The following is a 24,634-nucleotide window of genomic DNA, read 5'->3' on the forward strand; positions in this document are numbered from 1 at the left end:
TAATAGTATCTGTAACTAGATTCAGGGTCCCCCTCTATGTGTAAAACTCCATGGAGCATGTGTGCTGCATAGTTCATGTCATCGTGTTATGCCCTCTATTTTAGATTTTGAAAAGAACAACTCAGATTTCAGGTTACGGTATCTTAACCTGAAAGCCACAAATGGCAAAAAAAAAGTTTGATTACAGATCAAGAACAAGAGGCACTAAAACAGTTATGCTTGACACAAGCTATGGGTTTTATACAGCTGGTCACACAAGGGTTGATGATTCACAGCAATAGCTAGAGTTCCTTTTCTCAGGTGTTATCAACCTGACTGAGGGACTACAGTGTGTCAACTCTATAAGTTTCTTATATTTCTGTCTCAGGCACAGACAAACAATTTAATGAGAGGGGGAGCCTTCCTATGCCTATCTGAGGAATGGGGCTGTGCACTAAGAGTGCAGTGAAGGCAGATAAGGTGCCAGAAAAAGCCTGCCTCCCTCTCGTCACATGCAAGAGCTATCAAGTATAGCGAGCCAGCAGATCCTCAGACAGTTTCAGACACTTAGGGTCTGCTACTGACAGGCCCCCTTCACATTCAGGCAGGGCCCTGTCTCTGCAGTGGGTAAGAACCAGGGGATGTTTAGTTTCAAGTTTTATTGTCAGGTGCACAGAACAACACAAGGTCAGACTGGGCACTGAAATTCTTGGGACAACACAAATATGTCTCTGAATAAATGACCACAAAGGGCCATAACTTCAACTCGAGTATTTAAAATGGTGTCCCGGGAGTGAAGTGTGACTATCCTGTCAAAATATTTAGCATGGGTGAACCGTTGTTAACTGTGCAGTATCTTGGTGGGGATACCTGCCAGGGAATACAGTGGTGCACTGCCTAATTGCCCATGTGGGTATGCATTCACACATTGTCATGTGACTCAGACATTTTTAACCTGGCCTGAAGTGGAAACTAATGCCTTCTGATACCTCCCCTTCAGTGAAGTGCCCTTTGCCCCTCCCCTCTTGGTGTTGATGCACCTATCAATTCTGCTTATTTTTAAGGCATGGAAATGGATAGCTGCTATGGGTAAAAGGGCCATGCCAGAGACACGGGTCACATGTCCAAGTGTGTGTGTCGCTCACTCCCTCGTCACCCTCTCTGTCTTACCCTCTCTCCATCCCTCCTCCACCTTCCATCTTCTCTCTCCCACTCGCTTCATATATCTTCAGCAGACAGCTGTCTCAGCCACCCTCTATAACTTTCTAAGACATTGGGCTGAGCTTCTAGACTCCTGTGTGTGTTTGTTTGAGTGTATGTGTGTTTAGGAGTGATAGCCAGTATAATGAGTACATTGTATTTGTCATCACCTGTTGCATGCATGTCTGATTCAGCTGCATGTGGTTTCAGGGAATAATGACTAGTGAGGTGTTCTGAGTCAGAACACTGTGACTGGTACTGGAGTGTACAGACCATAACACCAAACTACAGTCACTATGGTTATGCTATAAGATCCCTTATTTGAGCCTTGTACCTAAGATTGAGGAAATACCTAACATTATGTGTCCATCCAACTGTGGAGCAGACTACACTGGACAGGAAACTGTACTGAAGATGGAATACAACCACAGAGGTGGTCTTGTGAAGAAACTTAGTGTCTTACACAAAGAGAAGAGTACATGCCAATAACCCTCCCTGTCAAACCAAAATCTGCTATTAGCTAAAACGGCTATTAGTGCGCGTCATGTCATCTGGTTTAGCCTGTGTGATGAGTGGCAGACATGAGTGCATGAAACACATTCAAAACGTGGTAAGTTGGACTCAAGTCCCCTCAGTGGTAATGTGTTGAAGCCCAAAGGTTGCTAGAGAGGGGCATTGGCCTGCCGGTCTCCCGCCAAGGTGGCAAATATCCAATAGAACAAGTGTGGGATAGATGGGTGCCAGCAATTCAACATTCTTTTTTTTAGTCAGGTATAATTATTTCTTCCGGAAAACATGTTGTATGGTGGGACTCATCAGAGCGATGTCCTATTTACGTTAGCATTACAATTAGCAGCTTACTTGTTGATACCCACAGTTAGGTTTTGAGTATGTTTTTGTTGTTGTGGCTTGTAAGCCAGGTTTTTAACAGTTATTTTCTTTGGGTGAGCTTGATGACAGCAGTAACTCTGCTTAACAGCATGGACTGGCGAGTAGCAACAGTTTATCAGCTTGTTAATTCGCGTTCATGTGTTGCCAATTTTAGCGGAGGCTGTGCATGACCGCAGCATTCTCTTCTGAATCTCAGTGATGTTGCTCCCTTGTTGCAGGATATGCCTGGCCCGGAGTGGCTCTGGGTGATGTCATCATTAGCAGACAGACAGCTGAGTCATGCCTAATCCTTTCACAGATAGCCATCTTGGGGCCAGAGACTGGAAAAAAACAGTAGATAAGGAGAAAAGGAACGATTGGCCAACTGTTTTGGGACAGGCAATGGTACCTGACCTTGTATGTATGACACACCAGTAGGCCTATTACACCAGAAAAAAATAGGGTTTTTCCAACGAGGGTACTGGAGTGGGTGGATAGAAGATTTATGTTTACTTCAACATGAACCGGTAATGATGTAGAGATCTTATTGGAGGATCTGAGGTCTTCTTATGAGATACTATTTTATCTTCAGTGCATATTAACAGCGTGACAATGCCAGCACAGGATTGTGTTTTCTCAAAGGAATAAATGATCAACTATGTAGCCTAGAACTCCACTCACCCTTGCAGTTACCATTATGCTGTACAGTGGGTGTATATCATGGTTGCTTCAATGGCAGATCTGATTATCTTGCCATATATGACTTGTAGCCTATGTATGTGTTTGACAAAGGGATTTTTTAGGCGTAGCTGTTGGAAGTGGTTTGTTGTAAAAAAAATTACATTGGTTCGCGATTCATAGCAGGATAACTTTGTCTGGATAACAGGGAGGTTGGAAGACAGAGAGACATGAAGATACGGAGCAACAACAAAAAAACGTTACTAAGTTATTGGCCCGCCCATCGCTTCCTCTCCTTTACTTCCTGTTGCTGTATGGTTGGTGCATTGGCCAGGCTGCGGGCCAGCTGAGACCTGCAGCACCCTGCTGTATAGAGCCAGCCACTGCTGAGAAACTATATCCCCCTTTCCAACGCACACAAGTCATTACTATAGCTCTACTATAACATTGGCTATGTTAATGATAATACCGGCTTGGCTGAGCTCTTTTAATCTTGTCTAAAGTGTTTGGTTATATTCTGAGGAGGGTAATTTCGGGGGGAGTCAGGTGGCTGAGCGGTGAGGGAATCGGACTAGTAATCCGAAGGTTGCCAGTTCGATTGCCGTTCATGCCAACTGACGTTGTGTCCTTGGGCAAGGCACTTCACCCCACTTGCCTTGGGGGAATGTCCCTGTACTTACTGTAAGTCGCTCTGGATAAGAGCATCTGCTAAATGACTAAAATGTAAATGTAATTTATCTCTTCCATTACACTACACAGTGATGCATTTCATAGATTTACTTTTTATTGAGAACAACTGTGAGGAAATGCTCTTCAAAACAAGACAACTGGGAAGTCAAGTATTCAGGTCTGTGGCCAGGTCACTCAACAAACCAACATGGTCAATGAACCACCTCTGCTAATGCATAAGTTTGTAGCTAATCTATTGTTGCTTCCCCTAAAAGCATCCTGTCTTTGTTTTGACTGGATACAGCCACATAGCTGGAACTCCCCGTTATGCTAATTGAACCAGAAAACACTTATGTAATCCAAATACTTTTCAAAGGAGGTGGCTTTCTGCCATAAGGGATACAAAACAAAGGCTACTGGATGGGTTAACAACGTCTCTGATTGGCTTGTATGTAAACATTTGTTTTTATAGATACAGCATAGCATTTTTGTGTGTGTGTGGGGGGGTAGGGGGCGGGGGGATTGTATGTGTTGCCATCCACGTTGGAAGTAAAAGTGATGATTCAGTGAGAATTAAGCATTGAAGCCTTGAGGCCATTTTGGATGATATACCAGCACAGGCCTCCGATAAGCAGCCATCCTCTTGAGGATCCATCTCAAAAACTAATTACATGGTAGATGAGTCTCTTTTCTCTTCGACATAAAATACAGTCTCAGACTAAAGATAAAGACACACAAACAGTATTGTCAAGAAGAGTGCAGGAGATGCATAACACATGCTGGAATAGGATTATAATGCTAAATGGAAGATTAAAGGATCGTTTTTAATGTGGTAGAATATTCCAGAACACAAACTTTGAGAACAAATCTGAATCTGAATCAGATCATCACACTTAACCCTTGTGTTCTCTTCGGGTCATTCTGACCCATCAGTCATTGTTACCCACCGTCGTATTGTGACAACTTTACCGCATACAAAAACAAAGTGAAGCATTTTCTTTTAACCGTCGGGCTGTCTCAGACCCTCCACATTGCGAAGGTTAAAAGAAAATGATTTTTATTTGTTTTTGTATTGGGTAAAATTGGGTAAACACAACGATGGTTCGTTATGAACCTTTGGGTCATGTGACCCGAAGGCAGCACAAGGGTTAACAAATGCAACAAGAACAATCAAAGACTATAACAGTGACACTAGCTTGTTTGGGAATTCACTTTGGCTACACAGTGATTATAAAAATAAGATGATGAATTGTATCTAGTCTCTCTCTACTGGTTGTGTCCTTGAAATGAAGCCCCTTGGGAGGAGACATTTGCCAATGTGAAGACAACAGCTGTGCAACAGTGCTGCTTCCCCTGCTCCATCTGCCACCCTGGAAATCAATGATCTATTTTCCATCCCCATGGTAAACCTTCTGTGTCCCTGCTAATCCATGGAAATATCAACAAAATGCACAGTCCACTGCCACAGCGGCAATATAAACACTGCCTTGCCAGTGGCAGACAACATCAATAACATTGTTTTAGAGGAGTGCTGTGCAATACACTGACATTGCTCTAATGCGGTCTGGGAGTTACAGTCATGGCTCAGAAATAGAAGGATGACATGGCAACTTGTTTTCAAGACTCATTTCTTCTGGTACGGATCCAACTCATCCAGCAACGCAAGTGTTTGATATTAGGCAGGGCCAACAGCTCTTGTAAAGGAAAAGTCCCACCACTAACTTTGTATGTATCTCTTTCCCTTTCTCTCCCCATTATCCACCCACCCCTTCTCTCTCTCTCTGTTACCCACCCACCCCTTCTCTCTCTCTCTCTGTTACCCACCCACCCCTTCTCTCTCTCTCTGTTACCCACCCACCCCTTCTCTCTCTCTCTGTTACCCACCCACCCCTTCTCTCTCTCTCTGTTACCCACCCATCCCTTCTCTCTCTCTCTGTTACCCACCCACCCCTTCTCTCTCTCTCTGTTATCCACCCACCCTTTCTCTCTCTCTCTCTGTTACCCACCCACCCCTTCTCTCTCTCTCTGTTACCCACCCACCCCTTCTCTCTCTCTCTCTGTTCCAGTCTGCTGTTCAGTTCTCTACTGGCTGGCGGCTGTGTGTGGTGTGTGCTAGACAGCCCTGTCAGGTCCCATCATGCAGCAGGGGTTGATTAGGGTAGAGGGGAGGAGGTCCAGATCTGTGCCACACTTGCACACACGAGAGGCACAGAGAGAGAAAGAGAGAGAGAGAGAGAGAGAGAGAGAGAGAGAGAGAGAGAGAGAGAGAGAGAGAGAGAGAGAGAGAGAGAGAGAGAAAAGCTTCGCTGTTAAACAAACCCTGACAGGGCGGCTGGTTGAATGGCCAGCCAAAGAGACACACAGACAGACATATCATGTCTCTACAGACCACTCGGGGTTAGGTCGGAGCGCAATGGTCAACGCAGTCAGGTTACGTATTACTAATGGCCAAACATCATTAGGCAAATTTGTACAACATAAGACCTGTTAAATTGTATATTTTCTCAAGATAGAAATCAACACAACTTTTTTGTGATAGGGAATTAGACGTAACACGAAGCCTGAAGAATCAGGCTTCAGTCAGACAGGATCAAACTGCCTAACTTCCCTGTGGGAACTGAACCTAAATACAGTACTAATCCCAATAATTGCCAGAACAGGACTTCTTTGCTGCATAAAGATTAAAAAAAACGATGCATCAACTACAACAGACTGCAGACCTGGCTAGATCCGACCACAGCCTGTAGACCAGTGGTTCTCAACCCTGGTCCTCAGGGACCCCCTGTCCTGCATGTCTTAGATGTTTCCCTGCTCCAACACACCTGATTCAAATGAATGGTCGCTATCAGGCTTCTGCTGAGCTAGATAGCAACTCAATCATTTGAAATTGGGTGTGTTAGAGCAGGGAAACATCTAAAACAGTGTTGAGAACCACTGCTGTGGACCAAAGTACGAATCACAAACGTGTACCTCCAGCCTGGGGCGGATATGGCCTCTGAGCTGAGGAAGGAGCGTTGTTTGTCAGGGCCAGCAGCAGCGGGCCAGACAAGCCTCAGATACAGCTTCTCTTACTGCAGGAGATCAATACCCACCCTGGCAGCAGAGCAGGGGTGGAGCCACGTGCTGATGACTCAGCACCATCTCTTCTCTCTCTCCCTTTCATTGTCCAGTTTCTAAGGTCAGGCACTCTCTCTTACTTTCTCATTTCTGTATTTCTCTCTCCCCCCTACCCTGCCTCTCTTTTTATGAACAGTATTTGCCAGTCTGCCTCTCTCTCTTTCTTTCGCTCACTCAACCACTGCTTCTTTTAGCCTACTGGAATCTCACCATTTCTCTCAGTGATAACATTTTCCTTTCGTTCCAGCAGACCCATTTCATCTCCAGTCTGGTGACAGCTAGCTACGGATGTTAGCACACTGTTGACACTGTGTCAGCCTCGCAGGCACACAACAATGCTACAACATTACAATAGGCTCCCATTGTAACGCTGACTCTACAAAGTATCGATTGGGCGAGCTGAAGAGATGTTAGGGTTCACAACCACTTAGGGGCATGGAGAGCTGACTTAGCTCATGCTATCCGTACCTTGCTGATCATTCTGATGTTTGAAACAGTAGCCTAAACGTGCATACTTAAATGTGCCCATTCGTATTATGTTATCCAGTTCAGCATGCTAATATAGACACGGTGTTAAGGGCACTGGAGTACATTCCAGCGAGAAATCCCTTAACCCTTGTGTTATCTTCGGGTCATTCTGACCCATCAGTCATTGTGACCCACCGTCGTATTGCGACAGATTTACCGCATACAAAGACAAAGTGAAGCATTTTCTTTTAACAGCTAGGCTGTCTCAGACCCCCCACATTGCAAAGGTTAAAAGAAAATTATTTTAATTTGTTTTTGTATTGGGTAAAATTGGGTAAACACAACGATGGTTCGTTATGAACCTTTGGGTCATGTGACCCGAAGGCAGCACGAGGGTTAATAGATTAAACAAACATATATACATAAAATTGTGCTGATAGAAGTGAGCCAAACTGATTAAGTGTGAGGGTCTGTAGCTACACAGCTATCCCTGTGTGCTTGATGCCTCTGAAGACAGAAGTAGAGACTAGAACCAGTGTTTACTGACACTGGGCGTTGTTTATATTGTGTGTGTGTGTGTGTGTGTGTGTCTGTGTGCTTGTGGAAGCTCGGAGGTTCCATTTACTCTGATGTTTATGGGACTGGGAGCCTGTTATGGAACAAAGGCTTCTCTGTGTGTGCGTGTGCTTCTGTGTGTGTGCGCTTCTGTGTGTGTGTGTGTGTGCTTCTGTGTGTGTGTGTGTGTGTGCTTCTGTGTGTTTCATTGAGCTGTTCCGTATGCCATTGTATCCTCCTCGTATTTCTAGTGACATAACAGTATGCTAATTGTTCTCGGCTTTCAGCGCTCTAGAGCACTGATCTGGGACAGTTATACTCCCGCAAAAAAAGCATAACCATTTTATGAAGAAAAACAACAACCTGACCTCAGATAAGTACCTAAGGGTTCCTTCAATCTTCTCCAGCTGAAGGAAAGGCAAGATTGGCGTATCTATGACTAATACAGCTGGTTGATGTTCTCCAGTGACAGAAATTTGAGAATTTATGAGATGAAATCCAATATCCTGGAGAGTAAGTGTGGTCATTGTTATGGACTCGGGTTTGCTGACTAGACGTGTAGACAGTCTTACATTTCAGAGTTGAGAAGTGAAAGGTTGAGTTGTTGGCATTATGAATCAGGTACAAATGGAATCACGATATAAAGTTACAATCAGTTTAATGTTTAATGATCATGATTAGCCACAGGGATGTGTGGATGTATTTGGATGTCTGTGTGTGTGTGTTTTTTTTCTCAGCAGGGTGGATCAATGGATTAAGAATGGGTTTGTCTCTAAAGAAGCCAGACCAGGGTCGCTACAGTATGCTCTGGGGCTCGTATTCTAAGAGGACAGTGAATGTGTATCTATCCTAGTGTGCCCTCTGCTGTCTGCAGGCCTACATGAACACTTGCTCCACCCGCCTGGCCCCCTCTTTCACCAGGGAGAGCTTCATGGCCCTGTCCAGGGAAAGCAAGATGGCCTGGATCTCTTGAGAGAGCTGTGGATGGTTCCTCTGAGCACAGACACCTGCAATCTCACCCCAGCTGTCGCCTGAGCACACCGCATCCTCCAGGATCACCTTTTCTAAAGCTCCTAGAAAAAACACACAGCAGTGTGATAGTCATTTTAGGAGTGTGAATGTATTGTGCGTCTTCTCCCTTCAGAAAGGTGAACAACACGTGTATATATATGTGTGTGCATATACAGGTTTGTGTACCTTGTGTGTGTGTGTGTATGTATGTGTGTATAGGTTAGCCGTGTTATGTACTGTACCAGCTCCTGCAGAGCAGATGTTTCCCAGCAGCCGCAGGGCCAGATCTTCCAGGTCTGACCTGAGGAAGGTGTGGCAGACGAAGCCTACAGACAGCCTGGCCTGCTGGCCCTGGTAGGGCTGGGTGAAGGCCCAGAGCATGTCCAGGCTGGGGCTGCCACGCAGCACATACAAACAATCGTCTGCCCAAATGCACACACAGACAGGGAGCATCCACACATTCATCCATCATTTTATGTATTTATTTTACAGTGTGGCCTTGTCAAGACGGTGCCAGTGTAAAATGGCCTCCATTTTTCATTTGTGTGGGACTGTACATATGAGGATATGAGTGCTTGTGTGTGTGTGTTCACGGTCCTCACCTGCAGTGAAGTCTTTGTTCTGATAAATAAACTCTATGACCCCATTGGTCATGCCTCTTTTGCACATGCTCAGTGCGGCCTTACGAAGTACTCCACATGATTTATAGATGATATGTGCCAGTGCCAAGCATGCATCGGCCATATACGGCTTCCTGTCGCCGTGCTCACAGATGACATCTCCCATAGCCTCGCTGTAAGTAAGTCTGAGAAGGAAAACAAACAACACAGACTGTCCTAAACACTGAAACTGAACACTAAGACTGCAATCACTGGAAATATATTCCAGTACTGTTATTAATATTGAGTAACTGTTACTGCTTGAATAAAACAGCCGATCCAGTAGATTGACTTTTTCAGTGTATCAGTGTTGACTGACTATTAACACACACACACAGACCGCACACACACTCTTTTTGAACTTCAACGATCCATTCAGTATGTTGTTGGTACCTATTCTGAGTGACCCAGTGTGTGACCAGCTCTACAAAGTTGTTTTCCAGGGCACAGCAGACCCCTTCCACTGACAGGGACTGGTCGGGCAGCTGTGTGCCAGCATGCGCTGAGATCATCAGGGCCTGGAAGAAGAGGAGGAGGGGAGGCAGGTCTCCTTGGTACACTGTCACTGCTGGAGTGGGGTGAGATCGGGGTGGAAGGTGTAACGAAGGAGAAAGATAAAGAAATTAAAAGACGAAACTAAAAAAGCAGCTCCAATGAACTTCAGCTATTGTTGTAGGATTAGAAATAGGCTGTATTCCATTTCTGAGTATGCTGGTCATTCATGTTTAACCAGGCTAGTTTATCTGAGGTTAAATAGGAAGGTTTACCGTAACCAACTCTACCTATTCTGTCAATGGCCATACTGTGTAGTAATACAAATTTACCTTTGAACCTCTCCATAGTTTCCGTGTTCCTCAGAACTCCGTGAGGAGACTTCGCTGCGTGAAACGCTGCCGCTTCATACTCACCTGCTTCAAAGAGGTTAATAAATCTGCAGGGATCAAGATATGGATGAGTTAGTCTGTAAAACATACACTGGTAAGACAGTACAGTTGTGGTCTGCTATTATACCTCTCAATGTAGTCCACCAGAAGCTCTGAGTCATTGACCTTACTTGGGTCATCCTCCTCAAACGCCATAGCGCCATGGCAGTCTGTGTCGCTCACTGCGATGGAAAATATATTACATAATATGCCTGGATCTTGATTGGTTGCTGCTGTGTTCTTAAACCTCATCATTAGAATGCCATAACACACTAAATACAACTTTGGGCTATGCCATGGAACCAGACCTTTCAGTTTGGAGATGTCCTCCAGTTTTGAGGTGATGAACTCAAACAGAGGGACCTCTCTTCCTGTCTTCTCCCAGGTAATGAAGGCATCATTGAGATATTGTAGCTGTTTATATCTACAGAGACAATCGTTAATCACTTTTATTTATCTCTGTATATATATATTTAATAATTTGTGTTTTCAAGGATCTACCAAAACTCTACTCAAATCTACTCTAGGATGTGACCTAATCCGGTCTGGAAGACTGACCGGATCTGAAGCCTCTCATTGTCCACAACCAGCTCATCCCTTTGGTCCAGGGCAATCCTCATCTTCTGGTCCAGGTCAGTTTTGACCTGCATAGACACGTACTGGCTCTTCCTCTTGCTCTGCAGATCTGCTTTCTTCTTCTCCAGGTACTCCAGATGTTCAGCCAGGGCCGCTGGATTCATTGACTCATCAAATGTCAGACCTGAGAGGAGACAAAGAGGGGGGCAAATCTGTAGGAAATCATTGCTTCATCAAAATGTGCATTAGTGGAGGGTATACAAGCTAATAAATGTGAGTGTTTCCATGCCTGGTATTTGCCCAACAGGCCGTAGAGTCTTGCTGTCGGAGGTCTTCAGCTGAATTGAGGGTCTCTTGTCTTTCCTAGAGTCCTGCTGTCTCCTTAGTTTAGCCTGAAGTTCGGCTGTGTCTCTCTGGATAATTGCAATCCTTGGGGAGAAAGAAAAACAATTTGTTGAAGAACACTATCTATCACTATCGTAAACTAACTACTAACACTATCACTATTTGCGACCTTTTCTTAAAGGGGGGGGTTCAAGTTAGCCACAGCCCAACCCTGACCCTGTTTTTAGGGTTGGGGTTTAGGGCCTAGAGGGATAGAGTTCTAGACTGCTGTGAACTTTTCCGTTGGTCTGCTACCAGACCTCCCCCAATCTCTAGGCCGATACTTAAGGTTAGCCACAGCCCAACCACCAATCCCAATCCTGACCTCCCCCGATCGCTAGTGTAGGCAGAATTCTTTTTTTCAGACCTTTCGAAAATATTTTTTAAACCTGATGACAGCCATCAAAATATGTGACCTCTTGTGCCTACAGGGAAATCTGTTCCCAACTCCCACCTCTGTATTGCTTTATAAATGGACAGACTGTAATATACAGGGGGGAACCACTTTTGTAAGGCCTCCGGGGAAATCTGTTCCCCCTGTGTTCTCAGTGTAAAAGACTGGTGTCCAGATGAAACTTGCTATACATAATGATCACAGTAACATAAATCACCAGCATCACTGTATTGCTTTATAAATGGGTGTTTTTTCACCTGATATAATGTGTACTATTGTGTGTCATGTGTGTTATTTTCTGTGTTCTTTTGGTCACAATGAACAACCTGAGATAATATGGAGGTGTCTGCTCTTTTCAAGCAAAAGTTACAGAGAGGATACACATTATATCAGCCGTTTTTTCACCTGATATAATGTGTTTCCCCTCTGTAAAAAAAACCTACTAAATATACAGTAAGAATAATTTGATGCTAGGATATACAGAACAGAAATTAATAATGTATGTGGGCATTGTCTCACTTGCCTCTCCTGAAGCTGGACAGCTCTCCTCTGGCAGTACATGAGGGATGTGGGCTGTGCCACTCTGGCCTTCAGTTTGCCTTGTGCCAACTTGGCTTTACAGTCACTTTTCCTTATGGCACTAATGAAGCTATCGTATTCTTTTTTTATCGCAGTGAGAATGGTCTTGTAGGCTGTTGCATACTCAATAACCTGAATAGAATCAAAGCAAGGAGAGTTAAGGATAATCTCAACCCTGAAATCTGAAAAAGAAAGGCCAGTAAAAAAATGAAATAACTAACATTATGCTTGGATGTTGCATTTCTGTTGAGCTATATAATGATAAAAGCTCAGTCAGTGATACACAGAAAGATAGAAAAGAAGGTACTTGGATACCTTATCAAATGCAGTACTGTAAATGATGTAGCGTTGCTCATCTGAGCCATTCACTGGGCACTGAAGGTATTCCTTCTCACTTTGAATGTAGTCAGAGAGAGATTCCAAGAAGTTCTTGTCACTCACAGACGTGATGGGTGGCATGGCTTTGTTTCCGAGATAAAATGAATGTTCGTGTTTTTTAGTTCCAGACATAATCAGATTTAATTAAAATTCCTTTCTTAGATAATAGGTTTAGCTAACAAAGGTTTGTAGCAGCCACTCCATGGTTATAACATTAGGTTGTTATGGATACACCGAAGTGGAGTATGGGTAATGTAGTTCTGTATTACACATTCATATCTATTCGCTTTCCCATTTTACAAAAACATTACATTATGAATAAATACATATATAATAACAATCATGAAGGGAAGTGAATATAATAAAAATACAATTTTAAAATAACGTTTTTTTGTGTCTGGCATCTTATTGGCAACCTACTCCCTGCAAACAAGTCCAGAAAACCCCGTAGCACGCTCCGAAAGCCCTCTTCTCATGATCCGCCATTAGCAGGAGTCCTGTGGTAAGATCGTGCTCTCCGTTTCAAAGATTTGTTTGATACATTCTTAATATTAAAGAACACTCATATAGTCCCTAAAACATCGTATTTCATGTTGTGCAGGTGGATTGAACGCCAAGATGCAGATTTTCGTCAAAACCCTCACGGGGAAGACCATAACCCTCGAGGTGTGTATTCCGGCAATTCCGTGATGGAGGCTGTATAATGCTTTCTTGGCTGACTCGGGTGTTAGCCGCAGAGCCAACCCTTTTTAACTCATGAGCTATTTTGCGTTTCAGAAGCATTGTTGTCCAACCCATAGAACTGTGAACGTTGTTTCTTGTATTAAGACCTATCGTGAGCCTACAATTGAAGCACTGTTGTCCGACCACACATACTAAGCCATACACTTGGCTAGCTAGGTTGCTAACTACCAATTCCCCATTAGCCTACTCGGTACACGTGTTTGCGTTGAGCAGGCTGGTGAAACTGCCTGCTTAATGTTGGTTTGATTTTTCTAATCAGACTAGAGTTAGCTAAAATAGTTCAGCTAAGTTGGTTTCGTCACAAAATATACATTTTTACGTGTTTTAATGGCATTGCCCTTTTAAAACATGCTAACGTTAGCGACGTGTTACTCCTACGAAACCTAACTTCCATCACTAACGGATGTCATTTTTCAGGTTGAGCCTTCAGATACCATCGAAAATGTCAAGGCAAAGATCCAAGACAAAGAAGGTAGATTACTTTTTAAAAACATTTGTATAAACAGTGATGTAAAAGAAGACCCTTCTGGACGGTCATGGTTAATGTCATAACTGTCACTCCAGGTATCCCTCCTGACCAGCAGAGATTGATCTTCGCCGGTAAGCAGCTGGAGGATGGACGTACCCTGTCTGACTACAACATTCAGAAGGTGAGAACATTACTGTAGATGTTGTAGTCTAAGACGTTTTTGGCCATGGGAATTGATGCATTGAATTAATTCAAAACTTGTGGAAATACACTTTCAGACTGACTTAAGCAGGTGTTATGTCATCACTAAAGCAATAGTTTGTTACTGTATTACGTAGCATAAGTGGCATTACTGCATTGATTAATCATTGCGTGAAGGCGTCCAAGTATTGAGCCGTTGTGCTGAATCTTGTGCAGGAGTCCACTCTGCACTTGGTGCTGAGGCTGCGTGGTGGTGCCAAGAAGAGGAAGAAGAAGTCTTACACCACCCCCAAGAAGAACAAGCACAAGAGGAAGAAGGTCAAGCTTGCTGTGCTTAAGTACTACAAGGTACAAAGCTGTCCTGGGTCATGATTACTCTGAGTATCTGCTCACTCCCTTTGACCCGTTTCACATCTAAATGAACTGAACAGTACATGGCATCAGCTAATGAGATCAGAAGTTACACTAGGTATGTAGTTTGTATTAGGACTTTTGTATACAAGTAGGATTGATTTCCGTTGTCCAAATCCCCAGTTTTTCCATTGGAAAAAATCATTTATTCCATTGGAATAAATGGAGTGGCATTCAGTCAGCAACACAACATTTGTGTTGTGTACCACTATTTTATATAGACTCATGTCTCTCTCTCTCCCCCCAGGTCGACGAGAATGGCAAGATCCACCGTCTCCGCCGTGAGTGCCCAGCCGACGAGTGTGGTGCCGGTGTCTTCATGGCTAGCCACTTTGACAGGCACTACTGTGGCAAGTGCTGCCTCACTTACTGCTTCAACAAGCCCGAGGACAAGTAAACCAATGGACTGTCAATAAAACGTTTTCACCAAAACGCCAATTGTCTTGATTATTGTGTGTGGGGGTGAATTGTACATGTCTGTAAATTACTATAAGTTGGCCTAGTGCTGACATTGGTGTACCCCTCTGCATGTGAGACTTATCTGTACTGTCTCTATATAAATAAAAACGTATTTTGAAACGCACGTGCTCTGCCCAAGGTCTGAAGAGCTTTATATTTAAACTGCATAATGTGGAATATAAAGGCCAAAAATCTGCGACAGTCGACCACGACTCCGGGGAACTTGTGACGTATGGATTGACAAACTAAACCAGTGTAGAGGCAGCGGGCCCCAAAAAAAAGACAGCCATTCTGCGCGTGCGCCAGTGTCGACACGGAAGACAAAACTGAAAGGTTGTCTGAATTTGCTGTCTTTTTAGATTTGTGCGAATCAACTTGACAATGGCGAACATCGAGCTCCGATCAGAGCTGGAAAAATATCTGGAGAGTTTGAGTATCGAAACGACTTGTGTGGACCATCCAGCGGTAAGTTGAAGTGGCGTCTCCTGGTTGTCTCATACATGCTGTAATGACTACTAATACGATAGTACTAAAACGACAAACTGTGCAGCACATGCAATACAGTACGTTAAAGAACCTGAAGTTTACGTTACGTGAACAAGACTTTGGCATTCTGTGTGACGAGGCAAATTGGAATTCTGCAGCGGTCTACAGCTTGCTCAATGACACGTGTTTGCTGCACTTACAACTACCGACAGATGGCGCAAGAGACCGTTCTTTGAACGGAATCTTTGTATTTCATGTAGGCTACTTGGTTGTAGAGTATGCTACACAGGGTCTGACATTAAATGTTTAATAAAATAAATCTCAAATTATTCACCCCTTACGTATTTTCAGATTGAAAAGAAGTTCCTGTTTTGTGCAGCAGTGACTCATGGCTTCTCCCCTTCTGTCAGGTGTTCACTGTGGAGGAGATGATGCCTCACCTGCAGGGTGTCAGTGGAGCGGTCACCAAAAACCTATTCCTGAAGGACAAGAAAAAAAAGGGTCTGTGGCTGGTGTCCGTCCGCCACGACCGCCAGGTAAACCTCAACGACCTCGCCAAGAAGCTGGGAGTTGGCAGCGGCAACCTACGTTTTGCTGAAGAGGCTTCCATGTTGGAAAAGCTGAAGGTGGGGCAGGGGTGTGCTACCGCACTTGCTCTGTTCTGTGACAAAGAGAGCAGTGTGAAGTTCGTCCTGGACAGTGACCTGGTCAACGGGGGACACGAGAGGGTCTACTTCCACCCGATGACCAACGAAGCGACCATGGGTGTCAAGCCTGAAGATCTGCTCAAGTTCCTGAAGGAGACAGGGCACGAGCCCGTTCTGCAGGACTTTGACTAGAATGGATTTTGTGAGTAGGCAAAATGTCTAAACCAAGGTGTCAGAAAGGGTTTTCTGAAGTCCGGGATCATGCATTGTGTATTTGTTCAAATCCCAAAACACTTTTTTTGGGGGGGGGAAATAGGGTTGTCTGGGCTGCCTGAAGTTCTTTTCACTTTCACTGTATATTGTGCTTTGTAATTAAAATATGTGGGACAACTCTACAAATAGGAACAAAATACAAACATAGATGTTCAGAAGACTCATCCTGCATCTGATTTCCAGATGCTGTTCTGTCTTTGACCACTAATTATCAAAATATAGAGCTCTAGTCCAAATACACGCTCTTAGTGATAGTACATTACTGACAAAGATGCACCACCCTGGAGTTCTGAGGGCAGTAACCGAAGCCATAAATGTTGTTTGTATAAGTCGACTACATAAATATTTATTTAGCATTGTGTCTGGAAGTCAAGAGGTCGCCTCATGCCAGCCAGTCATCAAGGCCGCCCATAGTGAGGAGTGGTTGTATTAGGGCTTTAGTGATAAAGACTTATGTACGATTGAGGTACTTTCTACTAATGGTCAAGGCTTTAACAAGTGCACGCCAGCCTCAATCTCCACTACAGTTCAATGTCCTACATTATGATCCTGGATATATGGCCTCTGTTTTTATTTATATGATGCATGAAAGCCATGTTAATTTACATTTAAAACAAACATGAACACAAGGAGATTTGAAATGACAGGAATCGGTTTTAATCACATCAAATGAATTTATGTAAAAGTGGAAAAGGAAGAAAACACTAGGTCATCATCGTCGTCATAACAGACACAGTATTCTGATAGTGAGCATGTATGTACACAAGCATACTAACACAGCTGAGCTTGCTCTGATTCTGACTCACAACGTTCACTTAATTGGCTGTCAATCACTCCGTTGGCATGACATCCTACCATTGTCATTTTGGCATTTCAGAGAAAAAGAAACAACACTCGTTGGAACATGGTCTACTCTGACAGGGTAGGGAAGCGTGGTGATTGGTTGACTCCATGCAGATTGTGATTGGCCCAATGCTTGACCTGGTAAGTCTTGTTGTGGTCCACATGCGTTTAAACTGATTGTTCTGTGCCAGTGGCTGAATGTCCAGGCCAGCCCTTGGCTTGTTAGTTCCACAGTAAAAAGATGTTGCATGTGCATGCTCATTTACAAAAAGGAAAAAAGCATTATTGTCAAAATGGCAGGCGGCTAAAAGTCCAGCTGACTCCTAGTCACACAGAGGATATGGTGGTCCTCAGGGTCTGGTTCAAGCTCACCCTTTTGGCTTAGCATGAACGTCTGTTGGCACCTGCAGTTGGTCTGTGTAGAGTGCATGGCAAGCACTTACATACCATCACACAGCAGCGCAAAGAGACACAGTCAGTTATAGAAAACAACTGTCACCACATTACTTTAAAGAGTTTTTTTTTCTCTTTCATTTCCTTGATTCAAGGAAGAAAAAAAAGGATGAAGTTTATTTTTCTCTACTGATTAACTTTTTGAAACACATACAGAGATTTACAATCTTTTTCTCACTGAAGTTCATCTCAGCAGACCAACTCTAAAAAGGCTTCAGTTCAGACAAACAGCTTGAAGGTCACTTTTCTCTCTGAGTAAAAGGCAGACAGAAAAGAGTAAAGACAAGAAGACAGAAGAGAGGACATAGAAGAGAGGTTAAAAGGAGAAGCGGAAAGTTCAAGAAGAAGAGAAAGTGACATTGAAGGGGACGTACAGGAAAGCAGCCAGGATGGAACTACATGCACTGCAAGGGACAGGGGGAAGGGTTTCAGTGTGACACCAAAGCCATGCAGTACTGTATAGAACCACTCACATAGAACACAACCTGATACGAGTGCCACTAACACAACGACAAGTTTTATTCTCAACAGAGGTCAAGTGCTGCAGAGATTTGCCATCACCTTGATATACACATAAACAGGGCTGGGATGGAGTGCATGTAGGTGTACAACCTTCTAATGCTCTTGGGCTGAGGTTCTCTTTTTTCGGACACAAACGGGTAAAGCGTGTCGTTCCACCAGACGCCATGCAGACATGGTTCCTCCCGTGTACGGTTAACGGGCACAGGCCACCAGGGGCACCACCTAGCGGGGTGGAAGGGGGGGGGGGGGGGTCGCGGTTGCGGCAGCTTTGAAGCAAGGGGGCGCGTGCGGGATCGGAGGACATCTGTTACACCAGTTGAGGTTACCATGACGACCCCCGCCCTCCCCCCCTCAACCCCCCGCCCTTCCTCCCGCGTCTTGCAGCGGCAGCACTCACCACACGGGCTCACAGAACAGTGGGCGACGCTGAGAAGCGTTTAGGAGCTTTGCCGCTCCCCCATGCTGCTTTTAGACTTTCTGCGCTCCTGTAACCCTTCCACATCTGCAGAACAAAGGCAAGGTCATCACAACACACCTGGACACAGGCAGAGAGGTTAGGCTGTACTGTTCACAAACACACAACAAGATAAATACCAGCAAAGCAATACTTCAAACGATTAAATATAAAAAGTGAAAAAGCAGGAATAAATAAGAACCTATTGACTAAAAGCCATGACGTTGCTCTCCTTCTACTGCTAGTGCATGAAGCAGTGCATTCTGTCCTGGAATATAATTTAATATGGTGTGTATAATGGTCTGTACAAGATCTAATCAGTTGATCATTAGCTGTCGTGAAATTTGAATTTGTAGTGAATGGATGTGTACACCCACAAGTCTCAAGATCAAAATATCCACCCCTGGAAAGAAAGAGCCTTCATCCACACAAAAAAATATATCTCTTCAACCTAGTTAGTTGAGAGAGCATTCAGCAGGTTATAAACACTGGCAAATATAAACTACATCCAACTCAAGTTAGATTCCTCTTTCCCAACTTCCCCCATCAGATCATTCTGTGAATGAAGCCCCTTTCTTTAACCAAGAAACCATTACCGCCTATTCACATGAACAACCAATCAAATCTACCCACGCTGAAGAATGTACACAAAAAAAAGAAACAAAAAAAGAATAGAAAACAGTGCCTTTATGCACAGACTTACAAAACGCCACCAAAATAAAAACACAGTAATATTTTGATTTGAAAACAATCAAAATGGGAAGTTCAGAGGCCACACACCAGGAACAAAGAACAAAAGCCATGCATCTCAGTGAATATAGAACTAGAATTAGGTTGGTGTGAAGAAGGGAAGGATGAGATACAACAGAACATTTTAAAAGTTTCCCACGTAACAAACACCAAGAGGTTAGGGGAGACTGGATCTATTATCTGTGCGACATAAATAGACGAGGAAACTGGTTTCCTGTTAAAGATAGTAGCCATTTTCTCTAAAGGGATAAATTACATAAATCAGGCTCCAGAAATGTGATAGGCTTTTAATTGGCGGTTTCCCAGACAGACCTTGGGACCTGTTCTACAAGCCTCCTTTCTCTCTTTAACTCTACTAACATGACTGTTACATCTCTGACTTGATATATTGGAGATGAACTGAGTGTAGTGTCAACATCTAAAATTACCATATATTTTTAGCTCTTTGGCTTAGGTCTGCAATACATCTGCCGCTTTTTCAAATAATTTGGTGGTGGGTAGAATTCATACTAAAACCATAAACACTGTATTTGACACTGCTAATGCAGATAATAGTCTTAGTGTTAGCAAGCCAACAGAGATTGTGTGAATGAACATGAACCTTGGTGGAGAGACCTCCATAGAGCTCTTCACCATCACACAGAGAAGGGAGAGACTACACCAGGGGTGAGAGAAACAGTGATTATCACAAATAATCAGCCATATGAAAACATCCAACAGAAAAGATTGCAAGCATGAATGATAGGGTTTTCATCAGACATGCAAAAACAAAAGAGTTTCATTTCCCGTCCATAGCCCAGTCACTGGTCCTTATCCACATCACCGATCAGGTTACCCTCCCAACATTCACACACACCCATACTCATACCACAGTGATTGGTTGTCCTCTGGGCTAGGTGACGGTGATTGGTCAGCATCAATCACATGATTACAATCTAAACCCTCTTGATTCTCTCCCTGGTCAGGTGGGCTGGGCTTCAGCCCATTCTGACCGCTTGATTGGTTGAGGGAGGTTTGGGCAAGGGAGGGGCGGGGGTGGGATTTGCCAGGGGGACCACTGATGTTGCTGACGAGGGACGGGTTGAGGGACAAGAAGGGGAGGTTCTTGCCCGCACTCCCGGAGAAGGTGGGCTCGCTGAAGATGGAGTCCATGAAGACCGACTCTACCGTGAAGGAGGAGCCGAAGAAGGACTCCAGGCTGGAGAAGTCCGCCTCCTCCTTGCGGCAGGGCAGGCTGATGGACTTGGGCAGGGGCACCGGGGGGCTAGGCCGCGTCAGCTGGGAGGGGGAGAGGGTGGTGGAGGAAGGGAGGTACTCACTGGGTGTGGCGCGGGGCGCGGCCTTGGAGGAGGATGATGAGGGTATAGGGTCGACAGAGACGGGCTGGCGGTTGTCTTTGGACAGGAGGTCGTGGATGCTGGTCCGGCGGGTCGTGCCCTCGGCTGTGGAGATGACGCTGCTCGCGCGAGGCAGCGTGGAGGCCGAGTCCAGACGCTCACACACCGACGTGGCCTTGCCCTGGGACGACAGGCTGGGCCGCGGCGGGACCGAGCCCTTCACGCGCGTGCTCTCCGCCTTCCTCAGGGTCGGACGTCCCGGTTGGCCGGATCTGGGCGGGCGGGAGTCCGAGTTCACCGGTGCTGCCCTCCCACTGGCTGAGCGCAGGATGCCCCGCCCCTTGGTGGAGGCGGAGCTTCGGTCCTTCTGCACGTGCTCAGTGCCTCCGGAGAGGCGGGGGGAGTCTACGGTCAGGTTCTCCTGGCTGCCAGACTGGAGAGGAAAGATCACCTTCACTAGGATGCACCAATGTAGCATCTTTCCTTGACCGCTAATCAATGAACTGTGTATTTCATATGTTATTTTACAGTAGCTTTCGATACTACCTCAATGCATTTCCAAAATGTATTATTTTGATACATATTTGAAATACAATGAGATTGTGTGTACTTTTTTGTTGATGTCATATTTGACTTCTTGGCCACAGAAAGGTAGGCTAGAGCCAGCCAGCCAGTCCCAGTCACCTCGTCAGGATCAATGCTCTCCTCCAGGAACTGCTGCAGGGAGACCACCTCGCTGCCCGGGGAGCCTGACTTCTTCCTGGCCCGGCCGGAGGTGCCTGGTCCAGGTGTGGAGGAGGGGGCGGACGTCTCCAGTGCTCTGCGGAGCTGCAGGGGGCTCTGGTGGGAGGAGCGGGACGGGGGCTGCTGGACGGGGCTGCTGCCGCTGCTTGACCACACCTCAGCGTCCAGGCTCAGACTGAACTCCCCGCTGCTCTCACTGTGCGGCCTGCTCAGGCTGCCGTTCAACGTGCCTGCGCGGGATAACCAAACGTGCGGTTCAGGGCGACGCTTCGGTGGGCCTAGGGTGTGGCTGTAGGTACAGACTGCTTAACGTAGAGAGGAAGGAGGAGGGAGGGAATGCAGGAGAGTGGGAGAGGGAGAAGGGTAGTGGAGGGTGGGTGTCCTTGGGAGTGTGGGAGTGTGGGAGCGTACCTTTGCCCTCGAGTGGAGAAGGGAGGTGGGAGTTATTATTACTATTACTACGCGTGGTCTTGTTGCTATGGAGGCTGGAGGGTCTGGAGGCTGGGCAGGGGCAGAGAGGGAGCACATACACACACACGCGCACACACACGCGCACACACACGCGCACACACACACACACGCACACACAGAGGGTATAAGAGAACACATCACGCAGGGCAGCAGATGGTGCGTGCAGGGCGGAGGGACAGGAGGGCGTGGCACGATGCCAGGGACACTCCCCAAACATGCCCAATCACAAACAGCGGTAGCTGGAGGACTGACCAGGGATCATCCTAGAAGGAACCGAGCATGCAGCCTTCATAGGGCAGGGGGGCAGACGGCCACAGAGAAGAAGGGACCCCAATGTGATTGGATGAGAGACAAATGGGGGGGAGGGGAGGGGACGAATCGTGGCCCAGGTGGGCAGCCATGTGAGGTTGGCATCAGTGTGTACATGGCTGCTTCCCATCACTCGGAAGGCAGGCAGACAGAGGGGGTTTGGGGGGGGGGGGGGTTCAGGTGGTTGACTGGGAGGAGAGGGGCCCAGGGAAACCGACCAGGCGGTAGGTCAGGTGTAGTCATGCGCTGGTAAACAAAGAGGCGGGGCTACCGTTGGTAGTGAGTGAGTGGTGGCTTGCATCAGTGTCCCAGAAACACCAATCAAGTGTCAATCAAGTATTCATGATAACCAGTGACATTTAGCTTTAACAGCTTTGTAAAAGGTGGTTGAGAGAGAGAGAGAGAGAGCGATTCAGAGACAAATGCAAACACACGCACACACACGTGTGGATCACTTACTACAGATGCTACAGGGAACTCTGCACATAGTGTTGGGGTGGAGAGGAGAGAGCGTCTGAGGCCTGTGACAGACCTGCAGGCCTTACACGGTCAACACAGTACAGCTGGCTGACATCCTCACACACAGTGGTCTATGGATGCAACATCTGGGGCTTTACACGGCCAGTTTAGACTTTAAAACAGACTTGTGTCCACTGCTGATGACTTGGCAACCTCAAAGTAACACAGTGCTGGTTTAATATACGTGAACTTTAAGGTCCTTTTAATACCGATTCATGTATTGTAACTCCAGCCAAAAGGGAGTGGCCATACACTGTGGTAATGTATCATCAAAGTACTATAAAACTGTGTTCAGTGCTAAGTGGGAGGATGTTTCCCCAAGCCAGGATATGGAAGTAATGGACAGTAAGAATGACTGATGGGCGTTTGGGAGAGGGAGGATGGAGAATGCAGACAGGCCTCTCCTGTCCACTAATGGACCCATGCTGGCAGCATCACTGTTAATGGTAGCAGGAAAGATGTACAGCACGCATTAAGGACGCCTTTCTTCTTAATGCTAACAAATGATGGGGTACAGGCCTGGTTTATGACTAATGTTAATGTGCGTGCATCTCTACGATAAATGGGTCATCTTCATTTTAGTGGTTTACCATTAGAGGGTAGTTTTCTGAACACAGATTAAAAGTCAGAAAATCTAAATCCGACTTTTCATGGAAGCTCTCCATTGAAGCTTGTCGCTAATCTGGGAGCATGCTTAATCTGAATCTGGGAATCTGGGCCGGAGATGAGGTCAATCCCAATACTGGTCTGTTTACGAGGTTCTGTGTTACAGTAGGAATCCAGAAGGTGTCAGGTCCTCTTACCTTGACCCCTGACCCCGCTGGGCTCCTCTGAGGACGCAGGCACGTCCTCACAGGATGCGTTGTCTGGAGGTCATGGAGAGAGGGGTCATGATATAATACATACACAATACATAAATGTACAGAACATGTTACTGTCCTCAAACATACTGCATATAAAGTTGTATTTACTATTTCCCACTTGACTCTTTGGATTCTGACCTTTGACCCTGAGCCTTTGTCTGCCCCGATGTCCGGCAGGCAGGCTGAGGGTGGCGTAGTCGATGGCGTTGGTGGAATAAGCCATGGAGCCCAGCTCCTTCATACGCTGCCCGCCGCTGCCACCCCCCTCCACGTCCTCTGGGCCGTCCAGGTTGTCCGAGCTGCTCACCCACTGGCCCCCCGTGCCGGGCCCTGCCAGGGCCATGGTCTGGAGCAGGTCGTTCATGGCTGGAGGTGGGATGGAGGAAAGGGACGGAGGTTAGGAGGGTGGATGTGTGGCGTTCCTCATGCACCCCACTAGCAGTCTCATGTCAGCGCCAATATCTGCTGAACTGATTCCCAGAACCAGCCACTTTCCTAATCAGTTATCCACTGACACTCAACGGTATTGTCACAGATGATGTGTCAGTGGATCACGGTGTGCTGAAGCTGGGGGGGGTTGGGGGGGCAGACGTTTGAGACGGCTGGCGGATACATCAGGAGCAGTCGGGGTCTGTCTCTGAGACACAGGTGAGTTACCCCCCAACAGACGGGCGAAGGTTGTCTGTCTGCGATGGCAGAGGGTGTGTGTGTGAATGTGTGCGTGTTTGCCTGAGATGGAGAAAGGCGTGTGTGTTGGCGTGGGGCATGCATGGCTGCTGCGAGCAACTGCGGCATTCAAGGCACCGGCACAGGCAGAGAGGCCCATGTCAGCAGGGCATGCACAAGATCTGAAATGCAGCCGGCCGAAGACTTACAGAGAAGAGAGAGAAAGAGTGATGGAGGAAAAAAAAGAACAAACAACGAGAGAGAGAGAGAGAGAGAGAGAGAGAGAGAGAGAGAGAGAGAGAGAGAGAGAGAGAGAGAGAGAGAGAGAGAGAGAGAGAGAGAGAGAGAGAGAGAGAGAGAGAGAGAGAGAGAGGGGCGTGAGCAAAAGAAAGAGGCTCGGCGATGCTCCATTTCAAGTCCTACATGGTGACTGTGAGTGGCACGGAGAGAGAGAGAGATATCCGGGTGATTGTGATCGATTAGCCATGCCTGCCCAGTTGCAGAGGTAGAAAGGCAGCTCTAACCCCGCCACAGGCATGAGGCGCGAGCCCAGAGTCACACACAAGCACACAC

General features: G+C 46.0%; 4 protein-coding genes across 11 annotated transcripts in view; 2 read left to right on the forward strand and 2 right to left on the reverse strand.

Moving 5' to 3' along the window:
* Positions 1 to 8,183: 8,183 nt before the first annotated feature.
* Positions 8,184 to 12,659, reverse strand: LOC134022569 (clathrin heavy chain linker domain-containing protein 1-like). Its single transcript, XM_062464192.1, has 11 exons — positions 12,378 to 12,659; positions 12,007 to 12,194; positions 11,046 to 11,134; positions 10,688 to 10,892; positions 10,438 to 10,553; positions 10,218 to 10,311; positions 10,031 to 10,137; positions 9,600 to 9,774; positions 9,150 to 9,352; positions 8,790 to 8,969; positions 8,184 to 8,609 (listed from the first exon to the last, which is right to left on the reverse strand). The coding sequence occupies exons 1-11, from the start codon at positions 12,570 to 12,572 to the stop codon at positions 8,413 to 8,415; spliced, it is 1,749 nt and encodes a 582-aa protein (XP_062320176.1). The 5' UTR covers positions 12,573 to 12,659; the 3' UTR covers positions 8,184 to 8,412.
* Positions 12,660 to 12,852: 193 nt separating this feature from the next.
* Positions 12,853 to 14,703, forward strand: rps27a (ribosomal protein S27a). Its single transcript, XM_062464190.1, has 6 exons — positions 12,853 to 12,942; positions 13,042 to 13,106; positions 13,602 to 13,656; positions 13,749 to 13,834; positions 14,071 to 14,202; positions 14,513 to 14,703. Exons 2-6 carry the CDS (start codon positions 13,059 to 13,061, stop codon positions 14,660 to 14,662), a joined length of 471 nt encoding a protein of 156 aa, XP_062320174.1. The 5' UTR covers positions 12,853 to 12,942; positions 13,042 to 13,058; the 3' UTR covers positions 14,663 to 14,703.
* A 309-nt stretch (positions 14,704 to 15,012) lies between these two features.
* On the forward strand, positions 15,013 to 16,256 carry prorsd1 (prolyl-tRNA synthetase domain containing 1). Its single transcript, XM_062464189.1, has 2 exons — positions 15,013 to 15,189; positions 15,621 to 16,256. Exons 1-2 carry the CDS (start codon positions 15,106 to 15,108, stop codon positions 16,047 to 16,049), a joined length of 513 nt encoding a protein of 170 aa, XP_062320173.1. The 5' UTR covers positions 15,013 to 15,105; the 3' UTR covers positions 16,050 to 16,256.
* A 508-nt stretch (positions 16,257 to 16,764) lies between these two features.
* Positions 16,765 to 24,634, reverse strand: part of ccdc88ab (coiled-coil domain containing 88Ab) — a 50,680-nt gene continuing 42,810 nt past the window's right edge. For 3 of the 8 annotated variants that reach the window (XM_062464185.1, XM_062464183.1, XM_062464182.1), the window contains 5 exons: positions 23,534 to 23,761; positions 23,336 to 23,398; positions 21,645 to 21,734; positions 21,174 to 21,463; positions 16,765 to 20,922 (listed from right to left, as the gene is read on the reverse strand). In XM_062464185.1, the coding sequence (XP_062320169.1) occupies positions 19,999 to 20,922; positions 21,174 to 21,463; positions 21,645 to 21,734; positions 23,336 to 23,398; positions 23,534 to 23,761 (1,595 nt within the window). In that variant the 3' untranslated portion in view covers positions 16,765 to 19,998. Of the gene's footprint in view, positions 20,923 to 21,173; positions 21,464 to 21,644; positions 21,735 to 22,472; positions 22,554 to 23,335; positions 23,399 to 23,533; positions 23,762 to 24,634 lie in introns of all 8 variants that reach the window. The other 5 variants (XM_062464187.1, XR_009930654.1, XM_062464188.1 and 2 more) reach the window with 5 other exon arrangements.

The sequence above is a fragment of the Osmerus eperlanus genome, chromosome 6 (genome assembly GCF_963692335.1).
Source record: "Osmerus eperlanus chromosome 6, fOsmEpe2.1, whole genome shotgun sequence".
In the NCBI taxonomy this organism is placed as follows: Eukaryota; Metazoa; Chordata; class Actinopteri; order Osmeriformes; family Osmeridae; genus Osmerus; species Osmerus eperlanus.